We start from the raw sequence: 16545 nt of genomic DNA, 5'->3' as shown, positions 1-16545 counted from the left end.
GATTCTCACCTTTGTGGATTAAGCGTATAGCATTTTTAATTTCAAATAATCATTATACATAAGCATATTCTAATCTAAACAGAAGAACATGTAGAATAAGTAAGTGTAGAAATCCATTCCAATGAATAAAAACACATATTTGTATTACCTCTTAAGACATAAGAGCTGCTTAATGCTGGCATTGTAAATTTATTGCACCACATGAATGTACTAACTTGAAACAGCAAGTTTTGCCTTATTCCCTCAAGATCAAAAGAGTGTTCTCAGGAAGTCCCCAAAGATGTGAACTCTCTGGAGGAAATACCACACACACAGCTCCCAGAAGTGCACATTTGAGTACCATTAGCAAAGGTGGGATGGTTTGCCGCAAATTTCATGGGAATATATAAGGATAAAGGTCATTGCTAAGGCAGCCAGACTCAATCCACCCAGGGACCCAGTGTCTGAAGTCAACAGCTCCTATAATATGTGGAAACAAAATAAAGAGTGATACAGATGGTAGCCTGAATTTACAATTTCCAGAAGGAGCTGAGCCACTGAAGCCACTTATGAAAATCAGCCACATAGCACAACCTTGGAAGAAATCCAGCTTGAAGCCCAGGTAATACTGGCAAAAGAGACACCTACAAAAACATGGTTTGAAATCTCATTATGAAAAGCAGGTGGGGAATGATTGCATGTCCTCTCAAGCAAAATGTGGAATTATAAATGTAAAATAATGATTACTCAAACTTTTTAAAAGGCTAATGTCCCCTTCTGAAGATTACATTGAGACCCTGACCAAAAATATCAAGGGGAAAAATTATTCACACCATTCAAAGCTTGTGGTATTTCAGTGACCTTTAGAGCTGAGGACTCTCTCTGTACTTTACCTCAAGTCAATTTTCTTTTGCACAGCCTGGTACCAAAAGGAGATATTCTCAGGCAGGCTGATGCTGTGGAAAAAAAAAATTAAAAAGCAACAAGGTTCTACTAAGGACTCTGAGAAACAAACGGAGGGTTCTAGAGGGGAGGGGGGTGGCGGGATGGGTTAGCCTGGTGATGGGTATTAAAGAGGGCACGTTCTGCATGGAGCACTGGGTGTTATGCACAAACAATGAATCCTGGAACACTACATCAAAAACTAATGTTGTAATGTATGGTGACTAACATAACATAATAATAAAACAACAACAACAACAACAACAACAACAAGGCTCTTAGAAGTCATTCTAAATGATTATTCTAAACAACCATGACATTCCAGTACAATGTCTCCTGCTTTCAAGGGGTGGGTGTGTGTGTGTGTGTGTGTGTGTGTGTGTGTGTGTGTGTGTGTGTGTTTACACAGAGCAATTTATCCCTTCAGCTGGCTAATACATAGAACTCTAACATTATGGTGTCTTAGATAGCTTTCTGTTTGTTTTCAAGAACAAAATTTACAGCTGCTCTTTTCCCTGAATAAAAAGCTAATTTAGTTACCTTTCTCACTGTCAACTTTTATCAATTTTCTCTCACTATGAAATGAGGTTTAACCATAGAAAGGGATTATGCTAATGTTATTTTTAAGGCTGAGGGGAAAAAAGGTCAATGTTGGGCTAACAGTGGTAATTGTATATATTGACATTATTTCAGACCAAAATTGGGCTTTTTCATTAATTTTTGGAGACACGCTAAAATTTCCAGGTTGTTGAGATAGACCCACTATGACAATGAACCTTGGAAAGGAGCCCTAACCATACTGTCCCCTCAGCAGAGCATAAGAAATAAAAAGGACTCCAGGCCTCAATTTATTAGCAAGAAGTAATTTTTGAACATTTCCTATGGATAACACTGCCAAATACTGTGGAACACATCCAAGCTAGGAAGATATTGTCCCCACTCTAGTGGAGTTTATTATTTTACTTCCATCATTTTCTTAGGCCCAGAAAACTATAATCCTAAATGAAGCCACGGGACTAATAGCTGTATTAACAACCCCAGCTCATTAGTAAGGCTGCAGCCCAGGTACCCAGGGGAGAGCGCTGTAAAAGGAAACTTTCTCTTCTCCCTGGCCCTCCCCAGCCTGCCTCCCCTAAAGATAGAAACGTCTTGAATTCTCTATCAAGCTTATTTTAATCACTGATGAAAAAAAAATCATATAATCATCTCCAAGTTGATGACTAAACCTTCTGGGTTACACAGAAAAGTAGAAGTTTATAATTTTATACAGTGCAGAAAATTGCCTACAGCCCTGGAGGAGTTGGTCAGCTTAAGTTAATAACCTACTCAGGAAGGCTGAGTAAAATGCACACCTTTTCAAAGCCTAGGTATGTCCCCACCAAAAAGCTGTGGGGTATATTTACTCAAATGCAAATTATATGAAGTGTCTTAGTTCATAATTGTTATGAAACATACAAGAATCTTGTAGAGTAAGTGTACTAGGTATATTTAATTTTGATATAAAAACAATAGCGAAAACAAATTTATTTTAATGTTTGCTCTTTTGCAATGCTGTCGTAGTAAACTCTTTGTTCAGGGACGGGTATAAATAAACTAAGCAGTGCAAATCTTATTCCTTCGGGGCAGGCCTTTTGCATTGTAAAAACAGTACCACACGATTTGCACAAAGCCTTGCTACCTACCTTTCCACATTTTTATGCTATCATTACATGGCTTTGGAGAGGTGAAATCCAGGAGTTTTGATGATGCTTATTGTGTGGAGCCCAATATTGTATGTGAAAAAGTAAACAAATCAGGAATATGTATTTAATTTGGAAGACTAAAATTTCTTTGTTTTATGAATATGCAAAACCCCACCTGTTCTAACTTTGCACAAGATTCAAAAGAAGAACAACACTGACATGTTGATGGACTGACTGTATTCTATAATTTTCTGGTTAGGGCACATTCACAAATCCCAAAATATTCACTGAAAGATTTGCCTGCTGCCACAGGTAGCCAACCCTGTTTATAAAATTATATATATTATATATGTATAATATATATTATATAAAGTAATTATATAATTGAGATATATATCTCAGCTGAGATTCTATTATATATTATATAATTATATATATCAGTTATATATATATATAATCATATATATCTCAATTATGTTCTTTTATATATAAGACATAAATATTTCTCAACTACCTAACAAGTACTTTTCTATGCCTCATATAAACAAAAAGTTGTACAACATAATCTTTGTCCCCAACCTTGCAGGTCTTCAAGTGCATGATATCTATTGGGATAGTTGAAAGGCAGGGAACACATTTAGACATATTTACTGTTCTTACTTTTCAGGGTGAACCAATTACCTACCATTTCAAAGAACATTTTTTTTTTATTTCCTTGGTACCAAATCAATAAAAGTCCTTCCAGCACAACAGCTGTTGCTTAATGGCCCCAAAGAGTGAATGCACTGCCTAAATTGAACACAGTTCAGTGTCTACACCAAGTGGGCCCTCAAGTAATGTTGATGGATTGGCTTTCTCACAAGCAGTAAAAGCTCAATTTTTAGAGATGGCTCCTGTCAGACTAAAATCAGTAATTCCAAAGCAGTGTGTGTGTTGAATTCTAGGTTTGTGGCAATAGAACAATGTGTATAAATATAAAAACTACATTTATTTGTTTCTATTTTTTTAAAAAAACATGTTTTCTAGTTAATACTAAGAGATTCCCAACAATTTTGAGTGATAATCTGAATATACAAGACTATAAATTTGGATGATTCAATATAAATATTCTGATAGTGATACTGGAATGATCATGAAGAATTTGAAGACTCAAATATCTGAAGATACAAGCTTGTTGATTAGTAATAACTTTAAATCACAGTAATAAAGAGCATGTTCCAATTGAACTGCTCATTGCAGATTATCTTTAGGGTATAGATTTGGACCACGTTCTACATTATTATGCACTATTCTTTAAGCAAGATGGGCAAGTTGTTGAAGATGTGCCATAAGTGGTCATTTAATTTGAAAGCATAATGAATTTCCTCTTTTGCTTCCAGCCATACAACCATGGGGTTTTGTGGCTTTACCCTTTGATCAGGTGACAGCTCAGAAAGCATCTCCTTAGTCAAAGCAGAATCTCAGAGAGTAAGGGAGTGGGCTGTTAGGAAGCTCAGGGAGAGCAGTGCTTCTGCATCCTATGTCCAAGGCAGAGCTGTGCTCGACATTTGAAAAAGTTTGGGCAAATAAACTAACAAGTACCTAACGCCACAAGATGGGGAGCAGAATTAGTTCAGAGAGCAAGGAATCAGCCAAGAGATCCAAAGAACTGGAGAAAAAGCTTCAGGAAGATGCTGAGCGAGATGCAAGAACTATAAAGTTGCTGTTATTAGGTAATATTTTTTTTTCCCTTTTGCTTTCAAAACCCCCACTTTTTTTTCAATTATGATGTATTTCCTTTTCTCAAATTTTAATTTCAGGTATATTACCATATGGGGGATTTATAATGAATATGTACTTGGAAACTTAAAAATATTTTATATGCCCTCTATAAATGTTTACTTTTCTTGTTTAATATTTCACTTTTTTTTTTTGCTTAAGCAGAGAGACAAATATTTATGAGATGATTCAATTCCTCTTTGTTAATAATACAACTTACTATTATTAAAATAGAACTCATATCCACTTATTATTTTATCTCACCCTAATCATTTTCTGAATGTCAGTTATTTAGTACTGAAAACAATCCTTTAATTACAAGTTATAAAGAGTTACATTATTCTGTTTGAACAGAAACATGTTGAGTTGTTTGGGATCAAATTTAATATGTTATTTAATTACTTATGCTGTGAAAACCAATTAGTCTCAAGTTATTTAGAGAGTAATGAATGATAAGGTACTTTATATTAATAACATTATTCAGGTTTCTGAATATTGCCTGTGATACTGTTTTACACTTGTAAAATACTCCATTTAAAGTCTTTTAGGATATTTATATATGATTCAGGTCAGGAATTATGTTCCTTCTATCTTTTTATCCTTTTAAAACTCAGCACAATGTTTTACCACAACTCTAAATTCAACAAATGTTTAATGAGTTGAAGGAAATCTGTATGCTGCACATTTTTCTAAACATAAAAAAATCTAACATATAGTGGTCACGGCAAGCAAAAATGTTTTTGAAATAAAAATCAAGACCTATATAAAGAGATCAAAACAAGAACTTCAATCAGTTGTGTGTTCCTCCTGCTTAGTTACACACAACAGGACTTCATTTTATTTCAGAATTGTGTATTGTTCACACGAAATACCCTCATCTTTCTAAGTGCCCCCTTTCCTGTGTCTAGTTGGCTCCCCGTGGCAAGAGTGTCTCAGAAACCAACTGTGGGATTCCCAGCACCTGCTCCTCAAAGAAAAGAGCACATTCTCTCCCTTTATGCACAAGTTCTGTGGCTCACACTTGCCCAGAGCACTCGCAAGTAACCACCTAAGGATGGGTAACTTAGAAAGGTGTTGGGGCCAGCTCTTATGAAATCACCGAATATATTTTCCCTCACATTCCAGAGCATTCCCTGAGGCTTTGATCAAGAGTAGAAGTAATGTGGACATAGAAAAAGCAAATAAAAGATGAGAGGGAAAGCCAAGCACTCCTACAAATGCATTCGGTATCCCTCTCTTGTACTAAGAACAGTGATAGAAGAGTAATGATAAAATATATTTAAAAGTCCCTGTGTTGAGGGGCGCTTGGGTGGCTCAGTTGTTAAGTGTCTGCCTTCGGCTCAGGTCATGATCCTAGGGTCCTGGGATCGAGCCCCACGTCGGGCTCCCTGCTCCACAGGAAGCCTGCTTCTCCCTCTCCCACTCCCCCTGCTTGTGTTCTCTCTCTCACTGTGTCTCTCTCTGTCAAATGATAAATAAAATCTTAAAAAAAACCCTATGTTTGGATAAAATTTCCAAAAGACTAGACCTCTTCTCAATATACCAGTTATTTTTAGATTAAAGTGGTTGAGTTAGATCAAGAAAAGAGGGTAACTTTTAGTACTAGAGATAAAAAAGAATCATTAGGAGCACTATTTTATCTTTTACTTTCCCCAGACAGTCACAGTTTCATAAATTCAGTTCCAAAGTTACCAGACAACACGCTTGGATTTATTTGGTGCTGACAATATGTACACCGAACTTCTTATTTACACAAGTGAATCAAATTCTCAAGTCTTCCTCTTTCAGTTTAGTCCAAATATTTGTCTTAAGTTTTCCCTCTGGATTCTGAGTTCTATGTATGATCGTTCAATTGTCAAGTTCAAAACAACAAAGTCTTGTAAAAACTCTGCTTCAATCCTCATTTTTTCCTTGAACTCAAATTCTCTAAACAGTCATTTTTTTATATGCAATATGGCCTCATTAAGACATACAAGCGTTCAGTGGAACTAACCTAAACCTTGCCATCCTCCTACACTCAAATCCCCTCACGAATGAAATTTAACCTCTCCCATCATTAAAACAATGATTCCTATTCATGAGAGCAGTCTATGTGTGCGTGTCATGCGGGACTGACCAGTTAAGGCTTGGTAGTGATCAGATCCTGATTCTAAACTCAATTTTTTAAAAGATTCAAATTGAAAAATATTTTTGACAGAAGTCACGCTTCATGCTGATCCTCTCATCTAATAAATTCTAGGTGCTTAAACACATAACACAACTTACCAAATTTAACATGTGCTGTAAAGCAGGTGTACCATTTGGTATTATTGCAGGACACAAGACTTCACGGAAGTTAAAGAGCTATCTAATTGCTATTTTACAAATAAAGAATCAGCTTGCAGACAGGTTCCCTCTTTATTATGCCTTTCAGACATTTAGTAATATTACAGAAGAGAGGCCACATCTCTTTCCTTCGCAAAAAGCAGGCTTCTAGGAAACACTGGAGATGACTCAGACATCCCGGCCACATGTGAAAATTGCTATCAGGACAGTAATGTCACATGGTTTGAAAAGAGGGGGGAAAAAAGCCTGTAAAGATGCCCCCAGAAAGAGTACATTTTAATAAGAAGAACAAATTCTAATGAATAACATGTTCTCTTTTGGAGATTGCCTAAGTTATTTTTTAAAGGCTTAATTTATAAATGTCTGATTAAACTTTATTTCTATTCAAAAGGAATACCTGTCATTAAATTGCAGAATCAGTGTGGGTCATTTCCATTCTTTCCACGTCCCTTCTTTTTATATTTTACATTAATTTCTTTTGTATTTCTGTAGGTTCAGAGCTTAATGGGAAATATAAGGAGAACTTAGCTTTGTTTTCTCTTCATATTTGAAACACTGTTACATTTATTCTACAATTTTCAGCTATGATATTATAATTAGCTTTTAGCCAGTGATTTCCAGCACTATCCTGGACTGTTCATCATTTATTTTCTTCTAGCTCTAAACCCTTATATTCTTTATTTTCCTATGTGCTATATTATAAATGTCACATAACTTTTTAATGGTGCCATTTGAGCTTTATTGTTTTAAAGTATTATGGCAATCATCTGACTCTTAGAAACATGAACTTGAACATCCAAATACAAAAGAATATCTTTAATGTGTTAATTAAATTCAAGTAAATTTAATTTAAATAAATTTAAAGTAAATTAAAGAATACTTTAAATGTGTTTATATTTACTTAGGTAATCAACATTTTCAAATTGTTCAAATGGCCCCACTTATTCAACAAATGGATATTTTGGAAAGTGTATCATTTTTCCAGTATGACAGTAGGAGAATTATAATAATTCTGACACTGTCTAAGAGCTTATTTCAGAAATAATTGGTAAAACAAAATCTGCACAGCAGAATTGACTAAATAGGCTTATCTACCTGGCAGAGTGGAGAGAATATAACTCAAAACAAATAGAGTACAATGTGTTTTTAAGCCATGTGAGATTTAAAAAAAAATTGATTTAATGCTTTCATTATGTTATGCCTTTTTCACATCTCTGAGTTACCTCAGGCTAGCCACATAACCTCAGAGAGATGGTGGGTGTCAAAGTATTTTATAAACTGTAAAAATCCAGACAAATGTGATTTTTGTGGTGTAATAGATTTGCAAAACTGAAATAAATTGAATGTCAATTAATGTATACAATTTTTCTTCCTTTTGTTTTCCTGTTATGTATACCTAAGAAAAAAGAAGACAGAAATTCAGGTTAAATCAAAGTTCTTACTTTTATTCTTTTCTTTTTAAAGTAGGTCTACTTGGAGAGTTTTCAAATTTTCTCCAAAATGCAATGAACCATTTGCACCATAACAATTTGAAAGTTCCAAAAGCAAAGCCAAATATTTATAATGTTGTATTTATTTACCAAGAATGACAGATGGCAGTATCAAATAGCTCTATATAATGTCCCCTTTTCCAACAGGCAAAAAACACTTAGACAAATGCTTTGCATGTATTTGGTTGTTTGCTTTAAGTTAATCTATCTTAAATAAGCAGCATATTTTATACATAGACTCAAGTCTCTCACATAAAAGATGCAAACCATTTATTAAGGCATTCCATATTTAGCCAAATGATGGTATTTGCTAATGAGATTAAATACTCTGGAAAAGACTCTGGTTAACTCTAACTTAACAGAACCTCTCTAGTAGTATCACAGAATTTTTTTGCATTCACTTTTTATTTCATTCAAACTCTGAATTACTGATTCAAGGGCAAGCTATACTGTACCTTTAAAAACATTTACGTAAGCACCATGAGCAGCTAACAAAAAGTTATTTACGCCCCCAGACTGTTAGAGAGATAGAAGGGTAGTGAACTTTTGAGAGCATAATGACTCCATGAGAGATTTCACATAAAATATACCTCCAGTTAAGATTTGAGACTCAAACTCAGAATCCATCTGCTTATCTAAGTTTTCTCCAAGTATTGATGTGTAAATACATCAGTGTAGCCTTGACCCTATAGAAGTAGGATTGATTGAATGTGAAACTGAGGATGAGACCCACCAAGATGTGGAAAAACACCCATTCTGTTCATCAGCTCCTGATGCTTTAAAGCAGATTTCACAGCTTTCATTCCTGCCTCAGGATTTCATATTCAAATAGAATAAATGTGCTACTTAGAATTAATTGTTCCTTTCTCAAGATGTCTGAAAGTTTCAATCTCTGACCAGCGTTTTATATTCTCTCATTCTTTTCGACTCTTGCTGAGTTAGTTCTTCTATTTCATATACTTTCCTGACCCCTTCAATCGGAATCAGCCATTTTGGCTTCATTCCTCTGACAATTCTGACATAATCCCGTCCCTTTAATCTTTTGCCTTGAGATTCATACCCTCAACCCTAGCTAATTCCTCAAAACTCTCCATTCACCGTTGTTCTAATACCCTGAAGCCAACCAATTTCCACCAAAGTGATGCTATTCAACATCTTTTCAGCCCTTAGGGAAGATCTAACCCTGACCCCCACGCATCCTCCCAACTTCCTTCATTCCCGGGTGTTGTAGAATAAAATGGTATCATTTTCTGTTTCCTGGCTGACAAATTTCTGTTTTTAACTTTAGCTGATAACCTTAACTTTATAACCAATGAGTATTTTACTCAGTCCTAGTTTTCTCCTAAAGTCACCCAAAGGGAAGCTGTTTTTGTGTTCCCGATATCACTTTCATCTAAAACCCCTCCTCCCCTCGCCTCACCCTAGATGAACATCCGTGTACCAGATAGTGATCAGTCATCGTCTCCAATCTCACGGAACTATTCCATTTTCAGTTTAAAGCTAATTTCATCCTCTGTGTTATAAATTTGATCCTCTTTCATATCTTAAGAATTTTGCTCTATGAATTATTTTTTCTTTTCCTTTTTCTTAAGGCAATAGAAGGTAATTAAGTGCATTTTCAGAATTCTCTACTGGCTCCTTCCTCGGGGCATATAGAGCTATTTCTCTCCATTAGCCTAAAAAACATTCTTTGACTCCATAATCTCCTTGAATTGACCTTACACGGGTACCTTTTTAAACATGTTTTTGCATTGAAATACTTCTCAAAGTGTTTGCTCGCTGCTTGTTTTCTTACCCTCTACATTCTCTTCAGTTAATGACAATCTACCTGTGTATCTTCCTCTCTACTAAAACGTTATCTCTCGTAGAGCCCTGATAACCCCCAATTCACAAAACTCAGACCTCGGTAACTTCGCATCTCTCTTCTTTCTTCATCTTGTAACACTGCACTACCTTCCGGTGTTTTATATCCTCTCACTGCTCCCTTTATTGAAACTTGCTTCTTCTCCCCATTCTTAAGTGCTTTCACCTATCAAAGTTTGTCCTTGGATCTTATGTTTTGCAATCTGTCCTGTCTCTTGGGGACCTCACATCAGAACTTAATGATCTCTTCTGGAAGAAGGACACTAATATCCTTCCGTTGCCCATGTTTTGATCCATATTTGCAAATTTCTGTTATTTATCAGTGAACTGATTGCAACTTAGGAGATCTCAAAATTATTTTTCAGGTTTATCTTGCTGCCTATTTATCCTTAAACTTCGTATTTTATGAGGCTCCCCGTTATAGTCTTTCTCCTTACAGCAATTCTGACTTCAATCTTCTTTAACTCCTTTGTGATCATTCTTTGTCCATTGCCCGAGGGCAACCTTGTGGCAAAGCTGAGTTTTATCTCTATCTCTGATAGAATGGGATCTCACATTTCTCCACTGCTTGCTATTGTTTTCAATCTACAAAAACACCCCTATAAAATAGATATTATTTTCATTATACAGATAGGAATCTTAAGAAATTAAGAAGATAATTCCGTTTCTAAGATCACAAATTAGCTTACAAGAAAACAAAGCCTCTTATTTTTATCCGTGTCAGTTTTAGATTTTCATCTGCATTCTAAGGTCTATGAAAACAAACATGTCAGGCTTTGTTCTTCATTGAATTCCTATGGCTTAGCACAGGAATGCATGCATGCATGATGTATGTATGGAAGAATGACAGAATCGGAATCTAAAATATTTCTGTAAGCTGTTCATAGTGTCTAAAGCATACACATACATTTGATATGTGGAAACAGAGCTAAAGAAAAGCCATATATATGTCTTCCCATAAAGAGCTTGTTTAATTCAACTGGAAGATATTGATACGTTTTCAGAATGTAAGTGAGAATGATAATATTTGGATTTTTTTTGGGGGGGGGTCAAAAACCATCCTGGCTATACTATAAGACAAAGATTTTATAAGAATGATTGAGGTAGGTGGGCCAACTAGGAAACTGTCACTACTATGCAAATACTTGATGAGATTGTAAGTTAAGGTGGAAATTACAAGTTTGGAAGTAAGATTTGAGGGACATCCAGAGACAAGGTGAACAGAACTTGCTAGCTGACTGCATATGTTGTTTTTTTTTTTTTTTTAAGATTTTATTTATTTATTTGACATGGAGAGAGAGATAGTGAGAGAGAGAGAGAGAGATCAAAAGCAGGGGGAGCGGCAGGCAGGCAGAGGGAGAGGGAGAAGCAGGCTCCCCGCTGAGCAAGAAGCCCAATGCTGGGCTCGATCCCAGGACTCTGGAATCATGACCTGAGCCGAAGGCAGCGGTTTAACCAACTGAGCCACCCAGGCGCCCCTGCATATGGGTTTTAAGTGAAAGGAATGATTAAAGGTGAAATTGAATATGGTGATCATTTTATTCATCGGTATGTGAAAGGCAAGACAAAGTTTAAGTTGGGGAAGATACGAAAGGAGAAATGATTTAGGACATTCAAATGGGTGATGTTTATAGCACAACCAAGTGGAGATACCTATTAAATAGATGAATATATGGGTCTGGAAACCAGGAGGGACAACTCCAGTAAGCACTAGAGATTTGATATATTCAATCCTCTGTTTTCCTTTGCCCAATCATCAAATGTGGATAAAATAACCATGTAATTAACCAAGGCCCTTTTTTTTAAAAACTTTATTATTTAAAAATAAAAAGGTGTTTAAATGCCTGTTCCACAATTAATGAATACTTAGACAAATCTATCTATCATCTTTATCTCTAATTAAAATAGGCCTCTTTGGGGAAAACCACATAATTCTGTATTTTAGTTTCTTCCCTTTCCAGCCTAAAACATATAGTAATAAGAAAGATGACATATTTTTAAAATACTTCTTAAAATCCAAAAAGGCTCATATCATCTTTTAAACATTATATTTTTGAAACAAGTATAAAATTGGAAGTACTTAAATAAAATTTCATTAGAAAAGATAGTACATAGCCACAATATTTCTCACGAATAAAACATGCTTAGTTTGCCTGATAAGGTATTTTACGGATTTGTGATGCTTATTAGTATTCTATCACAGAAATAGGTACTCAGACATACTAATAGTCATAGAAATATATCTAACACCATAAGCATACTGATGTGATGCACAAAAAACCCATATTATTTATATCATATTTATGCTAAAATATTTATGTTGAATCTAATCAGATAAATACAGAATACTGGACATTATATAAGAAGTTATCCTAGGGGGCCCTGGGTGGCTCAATCATTAAGCGTCTGCCTTTGGCTCAGGTCATGATCCCGGGGTCCTGGGATCGAGCCCCGCGTCGGGCTCCCTGCTCCGCGGGAAGCCTGCTTCTCCCTCTCCTACTCCCCCTGCTTGTGTTCCTGCTCTCGTGTTCTCTCTGTCAAATAAATAAATCTTTAAAAAAGTAAATAAATAAAGAAGTTACCCTAGACCTTCCAAAAATGCTAATGTCATAAAAACAAAATAAAAACAATATGAAAATGGAGATATTCTAAATTGAACAAATTTAAATAGCATAATAACCAGAAGGAATATATAAACCTTGACTGGATCTTGGATCCAAGAACTATAAAAGGTATGAAAAACATTTTTTGGAACAATCAGATAAAACTGAATATAAAAATACCAGATCACATTTTGGATTAATATAAATTTTCTCAAACATGAAACTAGTATTGTGATTTTATAGAAAAAAAATGGCCTTATTCTTATGCATTCTGAAGTATTTCTGGGTAAAGTGATGCTTTCGGAGGTTCAGCAAAACAAAGCATATTATATATATGTAAATACATATATATCATTATTTCATATATATATGAAAGAAAAGAAACATGACAAAACGTTAACAATTGGTAAATGATACAAAATATAGGTGTTTAGGGGAGTCCAGGGAGGATGGTACAGTAGGAGGATGCTCAGCTCACCTGTTCCTTGGACACACTGAGAGAATAGCTACACATATGCAACTAACTCCGACAATGACCTGAAGACTGGCCAAAGAGACCTTCCACAGTTAATTGTAGAGAGGAGTCCACATCAAAAAGGGCAGGAGCAGTGAAGATGCAGTTGTGACCCAAACCCCCGGTGAGACTAACCACAAACAGGAGGGACACCACAAGTGCAGCAAAGCAAGAGGATCAAATTCCACCCCAGGTACCCCAGGAACTGAGAACTCACAGTGGGAGGACAAGTTTCCATAAGGTCTGGCTTTGAAAACCAGTGGGGCTTAAATTTGAGAGGTTTTATAATCAGTGGGGTTTAACTCCAATTACTTTAAAAATCAGTGGGCTTAACTCCAGGAGAGTCAGAAGGCAATAGGAAACTGAGTCTCTGCCCTTAAAGAGCCCCCCCCCCACCACCACCACACTGTGCAAGCAGCCCCAGCAGGGAACGGCACCGTTCCAAAATGATTCCTGTCTTGGGAAGAAGGGAAGATAACCCCCGACACCAGCACACCACAATTCCTGCATCCAAGCTTCCTAGCTGTCTGCACAGGGAGCAAGCCCTGCCACTGGATATGTCTGCACCCAATACATAGCAGCTGGCTGGGCAGAAAACAAGCACAGCTCAGTGACGACAGTAGGGCACATGCAGCCACACAGGAGATACCCTGGATCATCTGGTTCTGGTGACTGGTGGGGGGCATTGTGATACAGGGTACCACAGGACCTCTTCTACACAAGGCCACTATTTTGAAGACCAGGAGATGTATCTGATCACCCTTGTGCACAGAAGCAAACATAGAGTTAGACAAAATGAGACAGAGGAATAGGTCTCAAATGAAAGAATAAGACAAAATCACAGCAAAAAAAAGCTAAGTGAAACAAAGATAAACAATATGTGTGGTAGAGAATTCAAAGTAATTGTCCTAAGGATACTCACTGGACTTGAGAAGAATGGATAAACTCAGTGAGAGCTTTCACAAAGATATAAAATATAAAAAAGAATCAGTCAGAGATGAAGCATTCAATAGTGAAAATAAAAAAAATACTCCAGAGGGAATCAAGAGCAGATTGGAAGATGCAGAAGAACAAATCAGCAATGTAGCAGAGAGCAATGGAAAGCAAGCAAGCTGAACAGCAAAAAGAGTAAAAAATGGGAATCATTTAAGGGAACTCAGTGACATCATCAAGAGTAATCATGTCTGAGAAAGGAAACAAACATTCAGGACCAGGAATCACAGAAAGTCCCTAACAAGATTAACCCAAGGAGGTCCATGTCAAGACACATAATAATTAAAAATAACAAAAAGTAATGATAACGAGAGAATTTTAAAAGCAGCTAGAAAAAAAAGAAAACCGTTATATACAGGGCAACCCCATAAGGCTCTTTGCAGATTTTTCAGCAGAAACATTGGAGACCAGAAGAGAGGGGCATAATATATTCCAAGAAAGGTAAAAACCTGCAACCAAGAATACTATGCCCAGCAAGGTTATCATTTGGAATAGAAGGAGAGATACAGAGCTTCTCAGATGAACGGAGTTAGAGGAGTTCATTGCCACTAAATCAGCCTTACAAGTAATGTTAAAGGAAATTCTTTGAGTGGAAAGAAAAGGTCATAACTAGATGAAAATTTTCAAAGGAAAATATTTCACAGGTAAAAGCAAATATAGAGTAAAGGTAATGGATTTCTCACTTATAAAGCCAGTGTGAAAGTTAAAACACAAAAGTGGTTAAGATCAATTATATCTACAAAAATAAGTCAAGGGATATAGAAAATTACATATATAAAGTATAACTTTATATACATAAAACATCAATGAGGGAGGGAAAATTTCATGTTTTTCGAATGTGCTTGAACTTAATGACTATTAGCTTAATACAGACTACTGTACATGTGAGATGTTATATATCAACCTAAAGGTAATCATAAATCAAAAATCTGTAGCAGATACACAAAAAATAAAGAGAAAGGAATACAAGTGTAACATTTAAAGAAAGCCATCAAATTACAAGGGAAGAGGGCAAGAGAAGAAAGGAAAGAAAGAAAGAAGAAGAAACTACAAAAACGACCAGAAAACAATCCACAAAATGGCAATAAGTACATACCTATGAATAATTACTTTAAATGTAAATGGACTATATGCTCTAGTCAAAAGGTGTGGGTGACCAAATGGATTTAAAAAACAAACAAAAGTCTGGGACCAGATGCCTTCAAAGGTAAATTCTACCAGACATTAAGAGTGAATACCTATTCTTCTCAAGCTAGTCCAAAAAATAGAAGAGGAAGGAAAACTTCCAAATGCCTTCTATAAGACCAGCATACTGTAATACCAAACCAGACAAAGACACCACAAAAAAAAAAAAAAAAAAAAAAGAACTACCAGGCCAGTATCTCTGATGAACGTACATGCAAAAGTCCTTAAAAAATATTAAATTGAATTCAACAATACATTAAAAGAATCACTCACCAACAATCAAGTGGAATTTATTTCAGGGATGCAAGGGTGGTTCAATATTCACAAAATCAACATGAAATATCACATTAATAAGAGAAAGGATAAAAAACACATGTTCATCTGAAAACAGCTTTTGACAAAATAGAATATACATCCATGATGAGAACTTTTAACAAAGTGGGCCTACAGGAAACATACTCAATGGTGAATAACTAAAAACTTTTCCTCTAAGATCAAGAACAAGATAAAGATATTCACTTCACAACTTTTATTCAACACAGTACTGGAAGTTCCGGGCACAGCAATCAGACAAGAAAAAGAAATAAAAGGCATCCAAATTGGTAAGGAAGAAGTAAAACTCACTATTTGCAGATGACATGTTACTATATGTAGAAACCCCCAAAGATTCCACCAAAAATATTACTAGAACTGATAAATTAATTCAGTAAATTTACAGCATACAAAATTAATATACATAATCAGTTGCATTTCTATACACGAACAATGAAGTAGCAGACTTTTAAAAAGTCCCATTTACAATTGCACCAAAAAGAATAAAATACCTAGGAATAAATTTCACCAAGGAGGTGAAAGACCTATACACTGAAAACTATACAATATTGAGGAAAGAAATTGAAGACAACACAAACCTATGGGTTCAATGCTCATGCACTGAAAGAATTAATGCCATTAAAATGCCCATACTACCCAAAGCAATCTACAGATTCAATTCAATTTCTAGCAGAATACCAATGGTATTTTTCACAGAACTAGAATAAATTATCCTAAAATATTTATGAAATCACAAAAACCCTAAATAACGAAAGCAATTTTGAGAAAGAACAAAGCTGGAGGCATCACAATCACAGATTTCATGATATACTATTGAGTTTTAGTATTCAAAACAGTATGGCACAGGCACAAAAATAGACAAATAGATCAATGGAACA

At 35.6% G+C, this 16545-nt stretch overlaps 1 protein-coding gene across 1 annotated transcript in view; it reads left to right on the top strand.

The window, feature by feature from the left end:
- The first annotated feature begins 4197 nt into the window (after window positions 1-4197).
- GNAT3 (G protein subunit alpha transducin 3) overlaps window positions 4198-16545 on the top strand; it is a 52511-nt gene continuing 40163 nt past the window's right edge. The window contains exon 1 of the mRNA XM_025873338.2: window positions 4198-4315. Within this exon, the coding sequence (XP_025729123.2) occupies window positions 4198-4315 (118 nt within the window). The remainder of the gene's footprint in view (window positions 4316-16545) is intronic.

The sequence above is a fragment of the Callorhinus ursinus genome, unplaced genomic scaffold (genome assembly GCF_003265705.2).
Source record: "Callorhinus ursinus isolate GAN/ISIS: 27379988/994484 unplaced genomic scaffold, GSC_fseal_2.0 scaffold12, whole genome shotgun sequence".
Classification (NCBI taxonomy): Eukaryota; Metazoa; Chordata; class Mammalia; order Carnivora; family Otariidae; genus Callorhinus; species Callorhinus ursinus.
Note: the sequence above shows the minus strand (reverse complement) of the source record. Positions and strands in the feature narration are given on the sequence as shown.